Source organism: Lepus europaeus, chromosome 1 (genome assembly GCF_033115175.1).
Source record: "Lepus europaeus isolate LE1 chromosome 1, mLepTim1.pri, whole genome shotgun sequence".
Taxonomy (NCBI): Eukaryota; Metazoa; Chordata; class Mammalia; order Lagomorpha; family Leporidae; genus Lepus; species Lepus europaeus.
In genome coordinates, this window is record NC_084827.1 from 75,450,073 (window position 1) to 75,472,019 (window position 21,947).

The 21,947-nt window shown below is 41.0% G+C and overlaps 1 protein-coding gene across 6 annotated transcripts in view; it reads right to left on the reverse strand.

Annotated features, from left to right (window-relative positions):
• The window catches only part of ZRANB3 (zinc finger RANBP2-type containing 3), a 305,721-nt gene that overhangs the window by 22,776 nt on the left and 260,998 nt on the right, over nucleotides 1-21,947 (reverse strand). For 5 of the 6 annotated variants that reach the window (XM_062186026.1, XM_062186034.1, XM_062186043.1 and 2 more), the window contains 2 exons: nucleotides 6,149-6,626; nucleotides 2,356-2,547 (listed from right to left, as the gene is read on the reverse strand). In XM_062186026.1, the coding sequence (XP_062042010.1) occupies nucleotides 2,356-2,547; nucleotides 6,149-6,626 (670 nt within the window). The remainder of the gene's footprint in view (nucleotides 1-2,355; nucleotides 2,548-6,148; nucleotides 6,627-21,947) is intronic. The other variant, XM_062186061.1, reaches the window with a different exon arrangement.

Sequence of the window (21,947 nt, forward strand, 5' to 3'; positions counted from 1 at the left end):
TAATGACTCAAGAAGAAACAAACAGATTCAGGATTAGCTGGAAGGACATCAGAGGAGGCTGTCTTATATTTGGTAACTGAGATGCGCAAAAGGGTTGCCTATTACAGGCTGCACAATGCTACTCAAGCCCAGAGAAAGTGTCAAATCCTTCAGAACTGGAGAAAGAAATGTCAAAGCCACACAGAGTGGTATGGCCTGGGTCGTCTTTAGGTATTGAATTGTGGTTTAATAAGCAGAGGTTATTTTTCTTATTTTTTTAATTGTACCTAAAGTAAGTATAGCTATTGTCAATGTATCTTCAGATTTGAAAAACTAGGGATTAATGCTTAAAGATCAGAAGTTATTCTCGGATAAAAAGAATTATAAGAGCAAGTCCAAATCAGTCAATAATCATTGTAGGTAGCTCACAGCTACATTGGGGAACATATCTCTCTTTTCAGTGCTTCCATGAAGTATAAGTTAATGGTTCAAAACTACAAATGGTGCAAATTTTGATGATACAAGCATCTTTCCAGACTCCTAGAACTCTACTTAGAACAAAACTACAATTCCCTCTGGTTCTAAAAGAGCTAATGTAGATAGAATAACCATTTAACATCGAGCACCTCCTTTGTTTTCTTTCTGCTTGTTTTTCATGGAAATCCTCATTAGCAGGAAGATGGGAAGCATTATCTCACGTGGAGTTCTCAGCTCAATGAGCTGAAAAGTTTAAAAAAAAAATGGCAGCAGGGATAGGTATGAAGGAAATGTTGCCATTGTCTGGAATTGATTAGGCCAATGCAAAATTTACCAGCACAACAGAATTTCTAAAAGCTCAATGATTTTTAAAAAGCATTTGTAAATACAAGCTAATATCTTGCATATGTCTTTACCAAATGACAACTAACAAGCTAATATTTCCTTGTCATAGATGAAGATCTGACAGTCCAGTGGATGACAGTAGCCAGCTGTTGATTCCCAGTCTGATGTTGAATTCACTGTCCCATATTCTGTCCTATAACCAGGGCTTCATCAGCTCTTAAAGGTATTTTCACAGCTGGAACAAGAAAACTGGAGTCACAAGACTCCACAGGAGTCTATACTGTCTACGTAAAGGCTGTGAAAATTAACAGACCTGAACTGGGTCCACTCCAAGATATTCTTAGGTAGACCTTGAGGAATTAGAGGGAAAGAAGGCTAAGAGAAGATGAAAGAAGGATGCCTGGGGCTTGGAAATCCCCAAGTGAACATCTGATTTTAAAGTTGCTTGATGCCAAATTTTATCACTGTTTAATAATAACTAATTCAGAAGAAAAATTTCAACAGTCTCATCCCAACAGTTTTGGATTTGTTTTTATTACTTTCTGTTTGGTGAATTCTTTATTTAGTAGAGCCTTTGACTATAATGCAAATTAAAAATGTTATCTCAAAACAAATAAATAAAATGTTAAGCTAAGAAAAAAAAAAAAAAGACTATCAAGCTATAGGTAACTATGGGCACTAATGAATAACAAGGAAAATGACCAGAAACTATTCATAGTCTTGCAGGCTGGCCCGTGAAAGACAGTGATATACGACACACAGGCTGGTACTTGCTAACCACCACAGTTATAAATAATGAGTGAAATCAACCAAAAAGTAAATAAATCTGAAACACTACATGGTTGGCTCCAAATACAGTCATGATTCGTGTCATGAAATTATGTTCCTTAAAAACTTTTTCTTAAGAATTAAAAAAAGTGCCAATTAAGTATAGCCATTTAAAAAAATAAAAACTGTGTAAAAGAGTAATGATTTGTTACATGACTATTAATAATTTGTCAATCTTGACTATTTTGTCTAAAAGCACCTCCCAAATATCAAAACAACAGCCTTGCTGTGTGAATGAGTGAGGCTTGGTTGAGGCTGGGCAAAAGGCCTGGTGGCAGCACATGTAGCTATGTATCAGTTCTGCTCTGTGTATTACATCTCAATGCCAGCAACACACTCAGCCCTCCCAGCCATCTGCTAAGTATGCAGTTACAAACAGTAGGTATTTTTAATACACATGGGAATAAAAAGGGCCCCAAACAAGGTAGCAGTCGCAATTCTAATAACAGTATTATGTTCAAAAATACATGGTCATTAAGAGGGTATTTCAAAATGTCTGCAGAAAATGGCATCAAAAGATGAGTTTGGGTGCAAAAATTTTTTTAATTCATGCATTTTTTAACTACAATATGCATTTGCCAGGAGCTTTTTGATGATTCCTTGTATGCCTGGATTTCAAAATTCTTTTGCACCAAAATAAATTTATCTTTTAATTCCACTTTCCATGAGCTTTTTGAAGTACCTTCTTATTTGGTTACTGAAAATGGAAACAGGCCTTCCTGTTACCTGGCTGGAGTGCGAGTCCTTCTTGTCCCTCAAGGTTGGAAGTTTTCTCCTTACTCTCAGTCAACCACTCTTGGTCTGGCTGAGCACAGACTTGGTTTCCACAGTTAGAGCTAGCACGTACTTCTTCAGGTGGGTCTTTCTGACAATCAACTTTCTCATTTTTCTTTTCATCTTGGATATGGTTGAGGTTACCTATTTGTAGAATTATTAAAATCAAATGAGTAAATTTACACTTAAAGCAAAATTTAAAAAAGTTACAGCTAGGTCTTATAAAAAGAAAAATGTTAACATTTGTTCACTTAATCAAAGCATTTATTGAGAACCTACTATCCGCCTAATACACTCCAGGTGCAAGAGAGACAGCAAAGAGCAGGACAGGTCAGGCCCTGTTTCCTGGAGATTCCATTCTAAATGGCAGAGGTCGACAATAAAGTATGTAAATAAATAGACAGAACTGGTTTTTTTGTAAGAAAAGTGGGGTGCTGAGAAGGCATTAATAAGCGCAAGTTGCTGAGGCCAAGCTCTCAGAGGCGTCTCATTGAAGCTAAGAGCTCTTCATGAATTGAGGAAGTTTGGCCCAGGGGTCTATAAATTTTTTTTAAGATTTATTTATTTATTTATTTGAAAGGCAAAGTTACAGAGAAAGAGAGAGGCAGAAGCAGAGAAGTCTTCCATCCTCTGGTTTACTCCCCAGAAGGCCGCAGCTGGGCCGATCCGAAACCAGAAGCCAGTAGCTTCTTCTGGGTCTCCCATGTGGGTGCAGCGGCCCAACTACTCAGAGCATCTTCTACTGCTTTCCTAGGTCATAACAGAGAGCTGGATCAGAAGTGGAGCAGCCAGGACTCGAACTGGCACCCATACGGGATGCTGGCACCGCAGGCGGCAGCTTTACCTGCTACACCACAGTACCAGCTCTGACATAAATCTTTGAAAAGAAAAAAATAAGTGAAATATTTATATAGCCTCTCTTTGTCACTGTGCCTTTCAAGTAAACAAATAATAGATCTTAAAAAAATTCACAGAATACCAATTGGTTCATCTGTAAATATGGTAATCTTGGTTCTAAAGGGATATCTGGTGAATATTGATCAAGCCCAAACTGGTACATGTTGCTATAAAAATCAATAAAACTCTAACTATCCACCACTTTGATGGATGTACTAGAATAGGAAAAAAGGTATGTGGAGCATGGTGCGGAAAGAGCTAACATTTTATCTTCCATATTGAGAAGCCAATTGATGACAGCTAAAATTATAGAGCAAGCTGGTTCAGAAGTGGAGCAGCCAGATCTTGTACCGGCGCCCATATGGGATGCCAGCATTGCAGGCAGCAGCCTTACCCGCAAAGCCACAACGCTGGCTCCTGGTCTATATTCTTGAGTTAGGTTCTAAATGAAATGGAAGACATTAGAGAGCTTTAGTCAAAGGAATAATAATGATCTAAAGGACCACCCTGCCTACAGTGCAGAGCGATCACAACAAGGGAGACTACTCTGGAGGGTCCAGGGGTCCGTCTGAAAGATGAGGGAGGCTTTTCAGCAGAACAGGAGCCATAAGGTAAAAACAGTTGGAAACAAGATTTATTCTGTAAGTTGTTGGATGGATCTAGTGTGGGAGGTGAGGAAGAAATCAAGGATACTGCTTAGGTTTTTAGCATGATACAGGGAAGACTGGCTGTTAGATATGGTGGTGGCGATGAATCAAGAATTCTATTTTGGAAATGTTAAGCTGGAGGTTCCCACCACCAGACATCCACAGAGAGATGTTACGCAGGCCATGGGATACATCTGCAATTCAACTGAGAGAGATTAAGCTGAACAATATGAGTTATTAGACATTTAAGATAAACTGTAGATATTAAGAACAAAGCACAATATTACATATTGACAAATACTAGCATTCAACACACTATATAAAATTTTCTCTAATAGTCTAGAGATTACATTTGCAACCTTTATAGACTGTAACATTCTAATACTGGTCCTTGAATTTTTCAGATTCTACCGTTTTCTCAAAGTGCTAGATAAGAAGCATTATTTAAAAATTTAGATGAATTAGCCGGCGCTGTGGCTTAACAGGATAATCCTCCACCTTGCGGCGCCAGCACACCGGGTTCTAGTCCCGGTTGGGCGCTGAATTCTATCCCCGTTGCCCCTCTTCCAGGCTAGCTCTCTGCTATGGCCCGGGAAGGCAGTGGAGGATGGCCCAAGTCCTTGGACCCTGCACCCGCAAGGGAGACCAGGAGAAGCACCTGGCTCCTGGCTTCGGATCAGCGCAATGCGCTGGCCGCAGCGGCCATTGGAGGGTGAACCAACAGCAAAAAGGAAGACCTTTCTCTCTGTCTCTCTCTCACTATCCACTCTGCCTGTCAAAAAAAAAATTTTAGATGAATTAAAATTAATTCTGATTTTCAGTACTTTTGGGGTATACCCATATTAAGGTTAGAAATCATTAAACCAAAATGTAGTAATGGAAATCTAATAATTATGATTTTTATATACAATAATGTTGCTGCTACTTAGGATATTTCTCTCACATCAGATGGTTTTATATTCACAAAAGGTTGTTTTTTAAGTTTCTTGACAGGTTGCTTATTAAATAATCATGGACTCAGGAACTATCATTGTTGCACTTGGTAACCCAAATGAAAAATCAGAAATGTGAAACCCATATCAAACTATAATTTTTGTTGCTAAATCACTAGATATGTTTAATAGGAACTCACATTTTATAGTTATGATATATCTTATTTTGTCTGTAGTAGTTGGGAATTGCATGAGATCATGCTAATTGTGACAGAGATGTTATATGGAATAAGCTTGTGGTTATAATCTAGTTCATAGAAAACAGGTGCACACATTACAAACAAAAGCATCCAGATGGCAAACCTGTCAATTTTCATAGCAGCACTCAGAAGTGGAAGAGGAAAGCCTTAGTCCTGATTACATTTTCCTTCAGATCAAAACTAAGAGAGAAAGCAAGGCTGGTGGGCAGGAATTGCAATATTATGATTTATACCTTAGCTGAATTTCGGTCAAAATCAATATTCTCAAAAATTAATGTATGATGCAAAATTTGATCTGAAGAATTAGTACCACTGATAAAAAGAGAGGAGTACTTCTAATTTTCCAAACTGCTAACTTGGCATCTTCTATTACTATAAAAATGCTTTCTAAAATTGGAGAAAAAACACTAATGCTCTTTTTCTTATGACAACCAGGGGTATTAAAAACCATTTGAGAATCTAAACAGCAGAAAATGGTATGTCAAACTATAAAAACATAATTGAGATATGTTTATCATTTTGATCCTTAAAACAATATTTTAGAAAAGAATAAACTTCCAAAACAGACATCAAATTGGTTCTTCAAAGATCTATAGAGGAATTTTTATGATTTTCCAAGAGAAAAGGAAAATAGGGCACAATTCTACTGACTGGGTAAAGAAGCCACAATGAATTATTTTGCTATTTAAACATAAAAATAATCCATAATTTCCTTAAAAACAAGTATTATCTACAGAGCAAGGAAAACAGCAGGTCTCTGACTATAAGGCATATTTGCTGCCATAGCAACAGAGCTTCTATTCCTGCCCACTGAATTCACATCCTGCTGACATTAATCAGAAATGTCCATTTGTGCCAAATTAATGTCATATCACAGACACTTGTGGATATACATTCTTTACAGGACTGGGAGTTTTTAACATTCCACAAAGAATAAATTCACAGTCTTGACTATGTGAAGTTCCTACTCCAGTTTTAAAAGCTAAAGCCAGTGCTGAGTCACACTAACCTTTGGCAACAGTAGGTAACAGATTATCTGACCAACTTCCATGGTCACCTTCCCTGGACTCACCAGCTCGGCCTTTGGGGTTCTCACACATTTCACAATAAGGTAACACTGCATTATTGATATAGGTGCAGAAACCACACTGCCAGTCTTTTCCAGGAAGGGATGTCTCGGTTGACTGGAACTTGGCCTTGTGGACACCTTCCACGAGTGGAGCTCTGGTTTGTCTGGACCCTGGTGGCTTCTCCTCCGGGGGACTGCCACAGTCATTGGTGGTGACCAATTTCAATTTTTTAGCTTCAGGTTCAAAATGACTTTCACAATCAGAGATATCTCTTGCAGCTCTTTCTCTGGGGTCCAGCGCTGCTACCGTATTTTTCTCCTGGAGTATCCTTGATTCATCACTGGAAGACACCAGCTGTCCTTCTTTACGTTTCGGTAAAAAGAATGATCGAATATCATGCTGTTTTTCTTTTTCAAACTAGGGAAAACAGAGTTAGCAAAATCAGAAGCACTCTAATATGTTCTTTTTTTTTTTTAAAGATTTATTTATTTATTTGAGAGGAAGAGTTATAGATAGAGAGAGGGAGAAACAGGGAGAGGAGTCTTCCATCTGGTTCACTTCCCATATGGCTGCAATGGCTGATCTGAAGCCAGGAGTCAGAAATTTTCTTCCAGTCTTCCACACTGGGCCATCTTCTACTACTTTCCCAGACCATAGCAGAGAGCTGGATTGGTTCTTAAAAGATCTATAGAGGAGCAGCCGGTACTCGAACCAGTGCCCATATGGGATGCCAGCACTGCAGGCGCTGATCCCACACTCTAATATGGTCTTCCCAAATCAAAGAGCTTAACAGAATATTTTCAGTAACCATGTTGTCTTATTCTTATATCGTTTTGGAAATGAATTCAATTAATTTGTGACTCTAAATAGACATATACATGCAGAATATCATTAACACATCCATGTACTTTGTAACATTTATGTAACTTTTTTCTTAGCACAATCTATGTAAATCAATTTATTTAATCTTCATGTCAGCTCTTTCAAGTAGGTACTAACATTCTGTCCATGTTTCAGATGAAGAAATGGAAGCTTTACAGAGGTTAGGTAACTTGGCTAGAGATGTTATGTAATCAAAATATACTTCATAAGCTATCTGTCCTAGATGTATCTTAGGGAAAGGAGGAAACTGGATTTAAATATGTCAAGTCAATTAAGAACTCAGGGAGCAGGCATTTGGCCTAGCAGTTATACCACCTTGGAGTATCTGAGTTTGATTCCAGCTCTGACTCCTGACTCCAGCTTCCTACTAATGAAGACCCTGAGAGGAGGGGCGATGCCTCAAGTAACTGGGTTTCTGCCATCTATGTGAGGAAACCAGGATTAAGCTCCTTGTTCCTGGCTGCAGTTACAGCCCAGCCCTAGCTGATACAGGTATTTTGCCGGGGGGGGGGGGGGGGGGGGGGCGGCAGCAGATGGGAGCTCTGTCTTTCCCTCTGCCTCTCAAATAAATACATTAAAATTTTTAAAAAGCCAGAAAAATGCTTTCACGTCCAAACTGTAAACACAGTGTTCATAAACAATGTTACTCACATTAAAACGCTTTCTTGACCAGGAATCTGTTCAAACACCATTGAAGATATTAATTAGGACAGTTCCTTTAACAGACACATTTTAACAATTACCTTGTTTTCAAAAAATATTTTTTGTTTAGAACAGTTACATCATTATCTCATGTTTTTTCATCTTTTTTCCCAATGTGTAAATCTCAATTCCCTAATTAGAGAAAGTAGGATACCTATGTCTGGTGTTGATCAACTACCAGTTAAGGCAAATGAAAACTTAATTTCAGATCTGTCCTCCTAGGGGCTGAATTGGGACCTATGTTGGATACAAACTGTGGTATTTTCAAAGATAGTCACATCAGTTCTTAACCCATCTCTCATGCTCTTCTCATAAGGGGACCCTGACACACCTCCACCGAGGGAGGTGGGAGTCCATGCTCTTCTTCCGTGAACCTGGGTGGATCTTTCTAACTGTCCACCCAACAGAATGAAGTTGAAGTGATAACGATGATTTCTCAGACCAGGCTGTTGAAGGTAATATGGCTTCCACTTAGCTGAAACTCTGTTTCTCTCTCTCTCTCTCTATCCCCCTTTCCCCTCCCACCCTCCCTACATCACTCTCGGAATGATTGCCTTTGGAATCTAGCCACCATACTGTGAGGAAGCCCAGGTCCTATGGGTATTCCAGTTGCCAGCCACAGTAACACCTAGGTGACAGCCAGCATCATGAGAGTGTTTAGATGTTTCTGGACCAATGCCTGGGAGTCTTCCAGGAAAGGCTCTACTTATCCTGCAGCAGACACACCATCCTTGCTGTCCCCTGATTGAATCCTGCACCCACAGAAGCCAAAATAAATAATATATGGCTATTTTTTTTTGACAGGCAGAGTTAGAGAGAGAGAGAGAGAGAGAGAGAGAGAGAGAGAGAGAAAGGTCTTCCTTCCATTGATTCACCCCCCAAATGGCTGCTACGGCAGCCGCTAAGGCCAGTGTACTGCACCGATCCGAAGGCAGGAGCCAGGTGCTTCCTCCTGGTCTCCCATGCGGGTGCAGGGCCCAAGCACTTGGGCAATCCTCCACTGCACTCCCAGGCCACAGCAGAGAGCTGGACTGGAAGAGGAGCAACCAGGATAGAATCCAGCGCCCTGACCAGGACTAGAACCTGGGGTGCCAGCACCGCAGGTGGAGGATTAGCCTAGCAAGCCGTGGCACCAGCCCTACTATTGTTGTTTTAAGACACTAAATTTTGGAGCAATTTGTTATGGAGCAATAGTTAACTAATACAGATATTGTAGATAATGATAGAAAAATACCATCTATCATAAAGAGATATTTTGCCTAATGAATCTTATCTGTACTTCTTAGTAGTACAACATAAGAAAGATACAGCAGATTCATAGAGACAGAAAAATCAGAGGTTACCAAGGGCTGGGGGAAATGGGAAATGGGGACTTGGTACCAAATGATTATGCAGCCTTTTTTGGGATAATGATTTGTAATAGCGGTGTTGGTGGCACAATATTGTGAACCACTGAATTATATACCTGGTATGGTAAATTTTATGTCACCACACAAAAAAATTCCAAAAAATGAAAGAGAGTAAGAAAGGAAAAAAAAAGGAGGAAGGAATGAAGGAAGGAGGGAAGGGAAAATTAGGTGTGTGTGTGTGTGTGTGTGTTATGTATAATCACAGGGAATAAGCTGTCCCCCACTCCTCCACCCTGATAACGCAGAACTCTTGTTCTGAATGGCTGTTATTTATACATTCTTGTATACCATCAAAGTTACCTAAATAGTCGTGGAAGTTCCAGAATTTAGATAAAAATATAAAGAATGAAATCATTACCCACAAGACAAAGATTTTAAAATAGTGCATGAAGGAAAGTCTAAAAGGGTAGAGGAAAGCACAGGGAAAGCAGAGAGTGTAGCAGACTGGTGGAGCTTATTTTTTCTTTCTTTTGTTTTAAAAGGTAACAAAGACAGTCAAACACTTAAAGTAAATGTTCTATTCCATACAATAAAAGTGCAAAGAGAGCTAGAAGGACTTTGAAAATACGAGCAAATAATTGGCAACATAAACAAATTCCATCTGGTATTTCCAGTTAAACTGCTGATTTTAAAAGGGAGGTAAACTTCCTGAGGCCTTCCTGTCTGGAAAGAGTTGATTCTGCCTTGATTCTCCTCAAATCTTTATTTAAAAAAAAAAAAAAAATGAGCCTGGCAGTGTGGTCCAGAGGGTTGGGCTGCTCCATGCAATCTCAGCATCCCATATCTGAGGGGCTGGTTCGAGTCCTGGCTACTTTGCTTCCAAACCAGCTCCCTGCTGATGTCCCTGGGAAGGCAATGGAAAGATTGCCCAAATGCTTGGGCCCCTGCCACCCTGGATGGTGTTTCTGTTTCCTGGCTTCACCCTGGCTCAGCCCTGGCTGTTGTGGCCATTTGGGGAGTAAACCAGTAGATGGAGGACCTCTCTCTCTCTCTCTTTCTCTCTCTCTTCCGACCAGTCACTTTACCTTTCAAATAAATCAATTTTTAAAAATTTTAAAAACTTATTTATTTAAAAGGCAGAGCATCAGATAGAGGAGGTAGAGAGAGGGAGAGAGGGAGGGAGAGAGGGAGGGAGGGAGGGAGGGAGAGAGAGAGAGAGAGAGAGAGATGGCGATTCTCCATCCTTCAGTTCGTATCTTGTGCCATTTCCGCTGCCTTTTCAGGCACATTTAGCTGGAAGCTGCAGAGGAAGTGGGGCAGCGAGGACCTCAATCAGCACTCCAGTATAGGATGCTTGTGTTGTCAGTGGTGGCTTAACACACTCCGCTACAACACTAGCCTCTCCTCAAATCTTTGAAGACGCTGCTGCTTGTTCAAACATTTGATGTTGCTGACGATGTTCCTTTGTAGGTTGAAACTTTTAGTTTCAGAGGCTTTTAGCAACTTCTCTGTTGTTCTAAAATTTCATAATGACCTATATCTATGTATCTACATTTATTTGCCTTAAAAGTCCTGCTCAGCATCCAGAATGTCTTATTAATTTTGAATAATACTAATTATCTTTCACTCTTGGGGATTTATTATTCTTTGATAGTTTTTTCCTCTTCATTTTATCTTCTCTTTTTCTGGAATTCTTGTCAGCAGAACGCTAGACCTAGATACTTACGTCTTATCTTTCACTTTCATATTTTCCTTCTTTTCGTCTTTTTATCCTTTCTACCTTTCTATAGAATTATTTTAGTTTGGCAGTCTTATTTTTAACATCTAAAAGTTCCTTTCTGTTCCCTGTTTCTTTTACACAGTATTCTAATTTTATTTATATTTGCAGTATCATCTCAAATCTGAAGCCACTAATTTGAGTTTTTAAAAAGTTAACATCAGGGGGCAGGCATTTGGCCTAGTGGTTGGTATGCATGTTTCATATGGGAGTGTCTAGGTTTTTTTTTTTTCCCTTAAGATTTATTTTATTTATTTGAAAGTCAGAGTTACATAGACAGAGAAGGAAAGGTCCTCCATTCACTGGTTCACTCCCCAACTAGCTGCAACAGCCGGAGCTGCCCGATTCGAAGCTAGGAGCCAGGAGTTCTTCCTGGTCTCCCATGCGGGTGCAGGGGCCCAAGGACTTGGGCCATCTTCTACTGCTTTCCCAGGCCACAGCAGAGAGCTGGATCAGAAGTGGAGCAGCCGGAACTTGAACCAGCTTCCATATGGAATACTGGTACTGCAGGCAGCAGCTTTACCCGCTATGCCACGCTGCCAGCCCCAATGTCTAGGTTTAATTACTAGCATTAGCTCCTGATTCCAGCTTCATGCTAATGTGTGCCCTTGGAGGCAGCAGGTGGTCAGCAGCTGGGCTCCTGCCACCCATGTGTAAGACCTAGACTGAGTTTCTAGCTCAGGGCTTTGGCTTCCTGGCTAAGGTGTGATCTGGGGCAGTGAACCAGGAGAGGAATCTCACGCTCTCGCTCTCTCTCTAAAAAAAAAAAAAAAAAAGTTTTCAGGAGCAATTTTTGTATTGGCTGACTTTTGTTCACCCTTTTTGTGCTACAGACTCTGTCCCCAAATGTCCAATGACCCTTGGCTGCCTCTCCGTGTACAAGAATGAGGAATAGAAGGGTTGTCTGGGAACTCAGGATACATGGTGTTCTCCACCAAGAAGATTGACAGGATTCACTGACTGAATGTGAGGGGTGTGGAAGATGCTGTGGCTCAGAGTGGTCCTAGATTTCTAACATGGTAGGGATGATATTTTCAGTTACTGCAATAGGGACTACAGGAAGCAAAACAGGTTCATTATAAGGCAAAGAGATGAGAAAGGAAGGAAGTTCAGCCTAAGAGATGTGTAAGAACTGGGAGATGCTAGAGCAGAGGATTTCGGGAAGCAGGTCTGGAGCCCACGAGAGGGAGACACTTAATTTAGACATCTGGGCCGGCGCCGCGGCTCACTAGGCTAATCCTCCGCCTTGCGGCGCCGGCACACCGGGTTCTAGTCCCGGTCGGGGCACCAACCCTGTCCTGGTTGCCCCTCTTCCAGGCCAGCTCTCTGCTGTGGCCAGGGAGTGCAGTGGAGGATGGCCCAGGTCCTTGGGCCCTGCACCCCATGGGAGACCAGGAGAAGCACCTGGCTCCTGCCATCGGATCAGCGCGGTGCGCCGGCCGCAGCGCGCCTACCGCGGCGGCCATTGGAGGGTGAACCAACGGCAAAAGGAAGACCTTTCTCTCTGTCTCTCTCTCACTGTCCACTCTGCCTATCAAAAAGAAAAAAAAAAAAATTTAGACATCTGAGAACCAGGGACATACAGAAAGGAATAAGTCACAGGATTGGGTTTTATGAAAAGGTGAAGCTGTTGGAACAAGTAAGAACAGGTGCAAGTCGAGGAAAGAAAACAGGGGAACAACATTAAAGGTACATTGAGGAATATATCCAGGAGAAAATGCAAAAGGAAAAAGGGGGGCAGAGGCTTGTGTATACGTTTTGATTTCCCAACCATTAGACAAGGCGCTCAGTGGGCACTTTGAGTCAGAAGAACTCAAGTTGGTCAGTTCTTCAAAGAGTTCTTACATTATTTTCTCTTCCTCCATCTTGTTTTTCTGGAACTGCTCTTAGAACCAAAGCTTCTGAATGGGTCATTTGATTTTCTTCACATTTTTATCTCCTTATTTGTTCTACTGTAGGGGAGATTCTCTTATCATCTTTCTTATTGAATTATTTATGGTGTTATAGTTTCCATTTTAGGAGCTTATCCTTTTCTCTGATTTTCTTTTTTTCTTATTCTTGTTTCACGGGAACAATATTTTCTTTTACTTCTCTGTGGCAGTTGATGCTACTTATTCTATTGTTTTTATTTCTCTTCAGCTCATCACATTGTCTCTGCTTCTTTTGTATCCCTTTCTTGGTTCACATGTTTGTTTTTGGTCTGTTTTTCATGTGAAAGGCTTCCCTTAATATCTGTTGGCTTTTTGCTGTCCATCCATATTTAAGAAAAAGATACTAAACTGTTTTCAGAAGCTCCATGTGGGAGACTTAACTGTAGGTTCAACACTGTTTTGTTGGGCAATTCCTTTCAGTTTCTGTGAGTGTTTTCTTGGGCCAGTTTCTCCAGAGAGAACACATTGCTAGCTACCAGGGAGCTGATCGAAAAAGGTGCTAAAGATTTCACCATTAATTAGGGAGACCTTCACTTTTTACTTGTTTTCAATTTAGTGCCTTCCTTATTGCCTCAACTGCCCCTCTTCCTATACATATTTTAAAAATATTTTCAAGAGGAGCAAATAAAAGAAAACTGAGGTTAGTATGGCTGTATACATAAAATATACAATAGGCCTCTGTTACACACACTAAATAATGTTGAAATACCATTAGAATCTTTTGTCTCATTCTGCATAAGAATTTGTTTCATAAAGACCCACCTCTCCAACAAAGAAATAAAACAAAGTTGTTTAAGATTTGTTAAAACAAAACAATCCCTTCCAACAAAACAGAACTAAAGAAAGCATCCTATAAGGAGAATTCTCAGGGACTTAAAATATCAGCCTTTGCAGTCAATCCTCTTAATTAAGCTATTTTTAAAGGAACTTTTTTTTTTTCTACACTAAGCAATGACTAATTTTGGAAAATAGCATCTGAGAAATTCTCATTATATGCTACGAGCAAGTTGAGAGGAAAGGTTAGCAGTGACTGACAGTAATCAGAAATTGATGCATACCTCTGCCATTATGGGAATTTACTAACAGTGTGTGGGAATAATAGGTACAGGTGCTGTTCTGAAACCACATGCCACTTGGGCAATAGTAAATTGAGACTTTGGCATGTAAAATCCAGATAAGGAGGGAAGTAGGTGGATAGAAAATGATTTTAGTAATGTCATTAACCAAGGATGTGCTAAGAATATCATTTTGGTACAAGGAGAGGACAAAACCACCAAGGGCTTTAGACAATGTTACGATGGCTAAAGTGGACAGTGATGAATGTTGTCACAGGTGTGAACCTTACAAGTTAGTGTCCTGGCCATGGGGCTGCCAGAAGCTAGACGGCTTAACAGGGATGAAGGTTTCCTCTGAGGTAATCGGTCAGAAACCTGATCCATCTCATCAGTTATGCTTTCTGATTGTAGCCTCTGGGCACTTGGGCAGAAGTTGGTTGATGAGGTTTCTGACATTTAGCAGGTATGACTGATAGAAAAACAAGTAAGAAAATCTCTCTGACACCTGCCAAAGATGCTGGCTGGGAACAGAGAAGGATCACTGGCTTACTGAATATGAGTTCTTCATTTGGGGTCCATGGGCTTTTATCACAAAACCTTAGGTGGTTTCTGCAAGCCTGGGAAACCACTGACACTGCGTTAAAACTCCAGTCTTCATTGTGCATTTGGAGGGAGCAGTCCTTTACTCTCTCCATAGCCTCAAAAGGATTCAGGATCCAGCCAAGATTAAGAGATCAGGGTAAAATATCTGATGATGGGGCCAGTGCTGTCGCACAGCAGGTTAAAGCCCCGGCCTGCGGCACTGACATCCCATATGGGCGCCTGTGCAAATCCCGGCTGCTCCACTTCCAATCCAGTTCTCTGCTATGGCCTGGGAAAGCAGTAGAAGATGGCCCAAGTCCTTGGGCCCCTGCACCCATGTGGGAGACTGGGAAAAGGCTCCTGGCTCCTGGCTTTGGATCAGCTCAACTCTGGCCACTGTGGTCATTTTGGGGGTGAACCAGCAGATGGAAGACCTCTCTCTGGCTTGACCTCTCTCTGTAACTCTGTCTTTTGCACTTTATCTTAGCCAAAAGGCCGAGAAGCGCTAACTCTGTCTTTTGAATAAATAAATCTTATAAAAAATCTGCTGAAGACCTTGGGTTTTAATAGCTCCATTTCTTTCCTTTCTTTTCTGCAGGTATTTTTGAGTTCATATGTGAATATTCATGAGTGGTGAGGCTCTTTATTTAAATTTTTTAATTTATTATTTGTAAAGGAGACAGAGAGGGAGAGAGAGAGAGAGAGATAGGAGGGAGGGATGGAGAGAAAGAACTCCCATCGGTTGGTTCACTCCCCAAATTCTTGCAACAGCCGGGGCTGGGTCAGGCTGAAGCCAGGAGCCTGGAGCTCAGTCCAGGTTTCCGACAGGGACCCAAGCCACGGGGACATCACCTGCTGCCTCCTGGGTATGCATTAGCAGGAAGTTGGAATTTGAAGTAGGGCCAGGACTCAAACCCAGGCACTTGGATATGGGATGCAGCTCTCTCAAGTGGTGGCTTAACTGCTGTGTCAAATGTCTGCCCTCATTAAGGAAAACAAATACATGAATTCTTTTTCTTAATTGCTTCATATAATCCCTCTGGCTTCTCTCAAATAATAATTTTAAAACTGAAGAATACCAACACAGAGTGAGTGACTCTTGTGTAGTCATGGAATGTGAAAGTTGAGTTCATCTGTCTGTCACAGTAACTGGATTCTGAGCAGCTTCTCATTAGAGAATAAAGGACATGTGACATGTTCTCGTAGTCAAAAAGAGGGAGACCACTGATGAGGTTAGTAGAACAAAGCTTTGCAATGGCTAGGAAATTACTTTGCTAGTATGACTCACATATTATATACATCAGCTTAAAACAAAAGAAATTATCTTTGATGTTTTTGAGACAGAGATATATCACAATCAATTCACTATTTTGATTCCAACAAGCGTTTGGCTGGTTAATCAAAGAACAAAGTGACTATTAACAAGAGACTGACATATAGACACAGATGCTAGGTATAAATGCAAAATTTCTATATTAATAAGATGCTTCTGATGACTCCTCTGCTTTCCTCTTTTAATAAGTTAATTTTTCATGGAGTGTCTAATTTAATTTTTTTTTTTTTAATTTGAGAGGAAGCAAGACAGAGAGAGCTCCTATGTGCTCTCTTCTCTGCTCTCTCTGTTCACAGTCCAGATGCCCACAACAGCTGGCTGGGAGCTGCAAACTTGATTCAGCCACCACTGCTTTGGCACAGGGTATACATTAGCAGGAAGCCGGAGTCAGGAGCCAGAGCCAAGTACTGAGTCCAGGAATTTAGATATGGGACACAGGCATCTTAACTGCTAGGCCAAATGTCCACCCATAAGTGTTTGGTTTTTATAGAGTTGGTGTCATTCTTATAGCTGTCAGTGGATTCACTGATTACAACATCTGAGAAAAAGGCAGTCAGAAATAACTGCAGATAGAACACTCCCTAAATGAACAAGATGTTAAAAAAGGTTTAGGTTTATAAATAATGTGACCCCCATGCACCTTAGGGGTAGGATTAAATTTCACGGGTCTCACTGACACTGTCCAGAATCCTCCAACAGCAATAGCCATCCAGACAGCTAAATACTCAGCACCCTTGCCATTCTGACAGGTTGCTATTTTAAAAATCAACTAACTTAATTTTTTAAATCAACATTTCTAGTGGTAAAAATAGGCAAGAACATAGATAAAATGTTTTTATGGTACAATAAAGCTTTGTTACTTTATAGAATTAACTTCAAAAGTGTTGTGTCTTATGTAACAGCATTACTGCATTTAGAAGACATGAAGTAACAAATTATTGACAAATATCCTAATTCACCTTTACTGTCTATGTAAAGAAGTAACCATATTAAATGGCCCATTTAATGTATGGGAAATAAAGAACTTAAATATAGGTATTTTAAAACAGAACAAGAGATTTAAGCCTACAGTAATTTTTCCCACAAGGCTTGCAAGTCAATGTGCCCATGTCACAGGCACATGGAAGGCAGGAGAACACATCCCTTTCTTTAATTATATAGCTGACACTAAGTTACTATGTTCCTGTCTTTTGTTTAGCATTGTTTTTGAAAAACAAAAGGAAAAGCATTGCTTTGGTGATGCTGGGAATAAAAACTGCAGACTGCTTAAGATGGCAAAATGTGTGTTTCTATCTGAATGGTTCAGGGACCTAATCTTTTTGCTCTGTTTTGCACCATGGTAAACTAGTGGTCTTTAGAGACAAATCCCCTGGCCATGATGATAGGATTAAAAGTCAGTTATTGGAACTGAAGGAGAGGAAAAGGAAATCTAGTAAACTCATAAAAAACAATAAAGCACTTCAAAGCTTGGTGCTATTCCAGCAAAGCACAGGCCACCAACAAAAGCATCGGTGTCAGGTTTAATAGACTTTGATCAAAGGGCAGCTCTGGTGGGAGCCATTACTGCCTCATGTTATTCAGCGCCTGCTCCTAAAAGAATTAATAAATCTGTTTTACAAATGGATGATTGGGATATCGTGCTGGTCTCTTGAACTGGAACTAGAAGCCCTCACTACTGCTGCAAACAAGCCAGGGACAGGCTGGTTGCAAAGGGATGCAGAGCCACAGAAGTAGTTTTAATCATCTAACTTAAAAAAAATTAAAATGTTTCAAAAAAATGACTTTGCTTCAGATTTTCTATAATTTTCATTGCTATGTAGTTGAATAAAATTTTGACAGTGATTCACTCTTGGTTACAACCAATTTCTGTGTGTAAGCAGGAAGAAAATAACACAGAACAAATAAAATATCGCTCTTTAAAATAACCAAAGTAGTAAAAAGAAAACATTATTTCTTACTTCCAACAACAGCATCAAAAGAAGGGCATGCAAATGTCTTGGGGAAAGGAAACTATCTGTGCTTCCCTTCCTAAGTACCTACATGTAGGTGAGTGAGTGGGGATTAAATATTTGTATCAGTTTTTCTTATTGTTTGCATATACTGTTTCAAAACTATTCAAAATTTAACTACACATCATGAACATTTTACATCATTAAACATACAGCATTTGATTAGCTATCTAATCCATATTGTTAGGCATTTAGGATGCTTCTAGTTTTTCACTTATAAAGAATACTGTAATAAACAACCTTAATAATAACACAACCTTAATAATAACATTTAATGAACAATCCTTCCTAGAACAATAAGTATATAGCTTATTTTAAAAACATTTTACTGGGGCCAGCACTGTGGCATAGACAGTAAAGCCACTGCCTACAGGGCTGGCATCCCATATGAACACCAGTTTGAGTCCCGGCTGCTCCACTTCTGATCCAGCTCTCTGCTAAAGCAGTAGAAGATGGCCCAAGTCCTTGGGCCCCTGCACCCATGTGGGAGACCCCAAAGAAGCTCCTGGCTCCTAGCTTTGGATCAACACAGCTCTGGCTGTTGTGGCCAATTGGGGAGTAAACCAGCGGATGGAGGACTTCTCTCTCTCTCTGCCTCTCCTCTCTCTGTGTAACTCTGACTTTCATATAAATAAATAAATCTTAAAGAAAAAAAAAAACACTTTACTGGGGACCAGCATTGTGTCATAGCAGGTAATGCTGCCACCAGTGATGTCAGCATCTCATATGGGCACTGGTTCGTGTCCCAGCTGCTCCACTTCCAATCCAGCTCCCTGTTAATGGCCTAGAAAAAGCAGTGGAAGGTGGCTCACGTGTTTGGGCCCCTGCTACCCAGGCAGGAGACCTGTATGAAGCTGGTGACTTTGGCCTGGCCTAGCCACAGCCAAGTCATCTAGGGAGTGAATCAGCAGATGGAAGATCTCTCTCTGTCTCTCCCTCTTTCTCTGTAACTGTGACTTTCCAATAAATATATAAATCTTAAAAAATTCGCTACGTAAAAATATACAAAATTATGAGCACACCCATGCACTCATCACCCACCGGCAACAGTATAAACATGGCAAATTTTTTTCTCTTATCTCCTACTCTGGATTATTGTGAAGAAAAGTTCAATAATTTTATTTTACCATGAAGAATACATATTTCTAAAATATAAAAAACTGAAAAAATCAGTATGTAGGTTTTTAAAGTCTACATATAATTAAATTGATATCTACAAAGGCACTATTTTATGTCTCTAATCTAGGAAAATTCTTGATATGCTTCATCCTCTCCATTGTTAGTTTTTTAACTTGTGTCAAATTCAACCCTTCAAAGTTGTTTGTTTTAACTTGCATTACTTGGGTTAAAGACGTCCTTAGAAACATTATGGGTTGGGGTGGTGTGGTAGTATAGTGGGTTAAGCTGCTGCATGCAACACCGGCATCCCATGAGCCCCGGTTCATGTCCTGGCCTGCTCCACTGCTGATCCGGATCCCTGACAATGTGCCTGAGAAAGCAGTGGAAGATGACCCAAGTGCTTGGGTCCTGCCACCCACGTGAAGTTACTGGCTCCTGGTTTTGGCCTGGCCCAGCCCTGAACTATTGTGGCCATTTAGGGAGTGAACCAGCAGATGGAACATTCTCTTTGTCTTTCTCTCTAACTCTGTCTTTTAAATAAATAAACAAATCCTTAAAAAATATTAAAGTTCATCTTTTCCAATAAGGATGACTAAATTCTGTAGTGAAATACTACCCAGAATTCCATTAGTTTCTTGGCTTTCCATAGCTGACCAAATTAACTAAGAAGTAATCTGCTATGGAACCTCCAGTTTTAGACTAAACAATTTCTTCCCATTTCAACAGTTTGGCTTCTCTTTATGTATCTGCATGACTTTAGCTGTGGCATTTCTTCTAAATATCTGGTTCAATCTCTTCTACCTTTTCAGTGTATGGTGCTATTAGGACACAAATCTAGGTCTCATTTTGTCAAATTCTACCTCCAAAAGGTCTACAGTTTTTCTTTGCTTCTCTGTTATCACTGCTGTTGTTAGTTCAGGGTAGAGTTTAAGGCTTCAAACTCCCCTCTACTCCCACCTACCTGAATCCCTGACAAAGGCGCCTTATACATACTAATAGTCTCATGAATAAAAAGGAACTGGTTTTATTATTAGACCTGTAAATGACTGATAGCACCACAGTAAAATTTTGGTAAAAGGCAAATTATAAAAATCCAGTTAGAACCCACAGCCAAAACCCCCAATCTAGCAGCAGAGGAGGTAGCAGGGCCTGTCCGGGCATTCATTCCCCTCTGCTCACCACAGAGGCAGCAAGGACAGGTGAGGCATGGCTAGGGGGAGCACAGGAATCCACCAGCCGTGCACTGTGGCCCAACCAAGTGTTCCCACTGTGAAACACTGCGGGGAGAGGGCATGGAGACACAGCAGATTATCATCAGAAGCTGAAACCAAATCAGAGCGGGGCAGAAATAATGTGCTCCAGTACCACCGCTTCCATGAACCTCATCACCATAATGACGTCAGTGTGAAAAAGCAAAAATCTGACCGCATCATTCTTCTGCTTAAAAACCTCTGATGGGGGCCAGCGCTGTGGCGCAGTAGTGAGGAGGGGGCGCTGCTTCTTGCAGTGCCGGCATCCCCTATGGGCGCTGGTTCGATTTCCGGCTGCTCCACTTCTGATCCAGCTCTCTGCTGTGGCCCGAGAAAGCAGTAGAAAATAGCCCAAGTCCTTGGGCCCCTGCATCCATGTGGGAGATTTGGAAGAAGCTCCTGGCTCCTGGCTCCGGATTGGTGCAGCTCCAGCCTTTGTGGCCAGCTAGGGAGTGAACCAGAGGATGGAAGACTTCTATCTCTCTCTCTCTCTCTGTAACTCTGACTTTCAAATAAATAAATAAATCTTAAAAACAAAAACAAAACAAAAAACCTCTGATGACAATACATGCTTCCAGGATAAAGTCCAACTTCTTGGTATGGCAGGTGTGGGTTCCTTGCTCCCTGGTCAGTGCCAAAGAGTCAGGCTTCCTCTCTTTGACTCACTTCTGGAACGCCCTACGCTCACTCACACATACCTACCGTCTGCCAATTCCCAGAACAACTGAACTGATACTGGTTATATCACTATGCTTTGGGGATGCTTTTTATATTCCTCCTGCCTGAAGAAGCGCTTACTTTCTCCCTTTGACCTCAGATGGAATTCCTTCCAGCTGTGTTGGGGCTCAGAAAACAACTCCCCAAAGACTGGCACTTTGATATGAGGTCTTAGAAGCTGCCTTGGATTCCAGGTTGCTCTGACTTCCCCTTGTGTCTACGGCCTCCCATCCCCAGTGTAGCAAGAGGCTCTTTGCAAAGCTCCCTTATCTGCCTGACTGGGTCTACCAAAACAGAACTGAAATTTCATTTACAGGGAAAATCAAACTCACGCTGCAAGAAGGAAGACGCAGAGTCAGGTATCACAGAACTCTGACCCTGGTCATTGCCTGTTCTTCTGAGTCCATTCTCCTGCCCTACAAATAATTTACTTTCCCTTAAAGATCGCCTACACTCCCATTTCCCTCTCTCCTGTGAAGAAGGTGTTTAAGCTTCAAGTAGCTTACTTTCTCTTTGAGTCTTTTTTTTTTTTTTAAAGATTTATTTTATTTATTTGAAAGACAGAGTTACAGAGAGAGGCAGAGACAGAGACAAAGGTCTTCCATCTGCTGGTTCACTCCCCAGATGGCCGTAATGGCCAGAGCTGCGCCAATCTGAAGCCAGGGTCCAGAAGCTTCTTCCGGGTCTCCCAGGTGGGTGTAGGGGCCCAAGGACTTGGGCCATCTTCTACTGCTTTACCAGGCCATAGCAGAGAGCTGGATCAGAAGAACAGCTGCGGGGATCAGAACCAACGCCCATATGTGATGCTGGCGCTTCAGGCCAGGGCTTTAACCTGTTGCGCCACAGCACCGACCTGCTCTTTGAGTTTTATACTTTATGATTCCTGTGTTTCTGCACATTAATACATTTGTATGTTCTTTTTCCTGTCCATCTATCATTGGTTCGATTTCACAGACTAAAATCATAGCACTTTCAGGGGGAAATTTTGAACTTCCCTATAGATGTTGCCTATGGGAAACTTTCCCAGTGCCT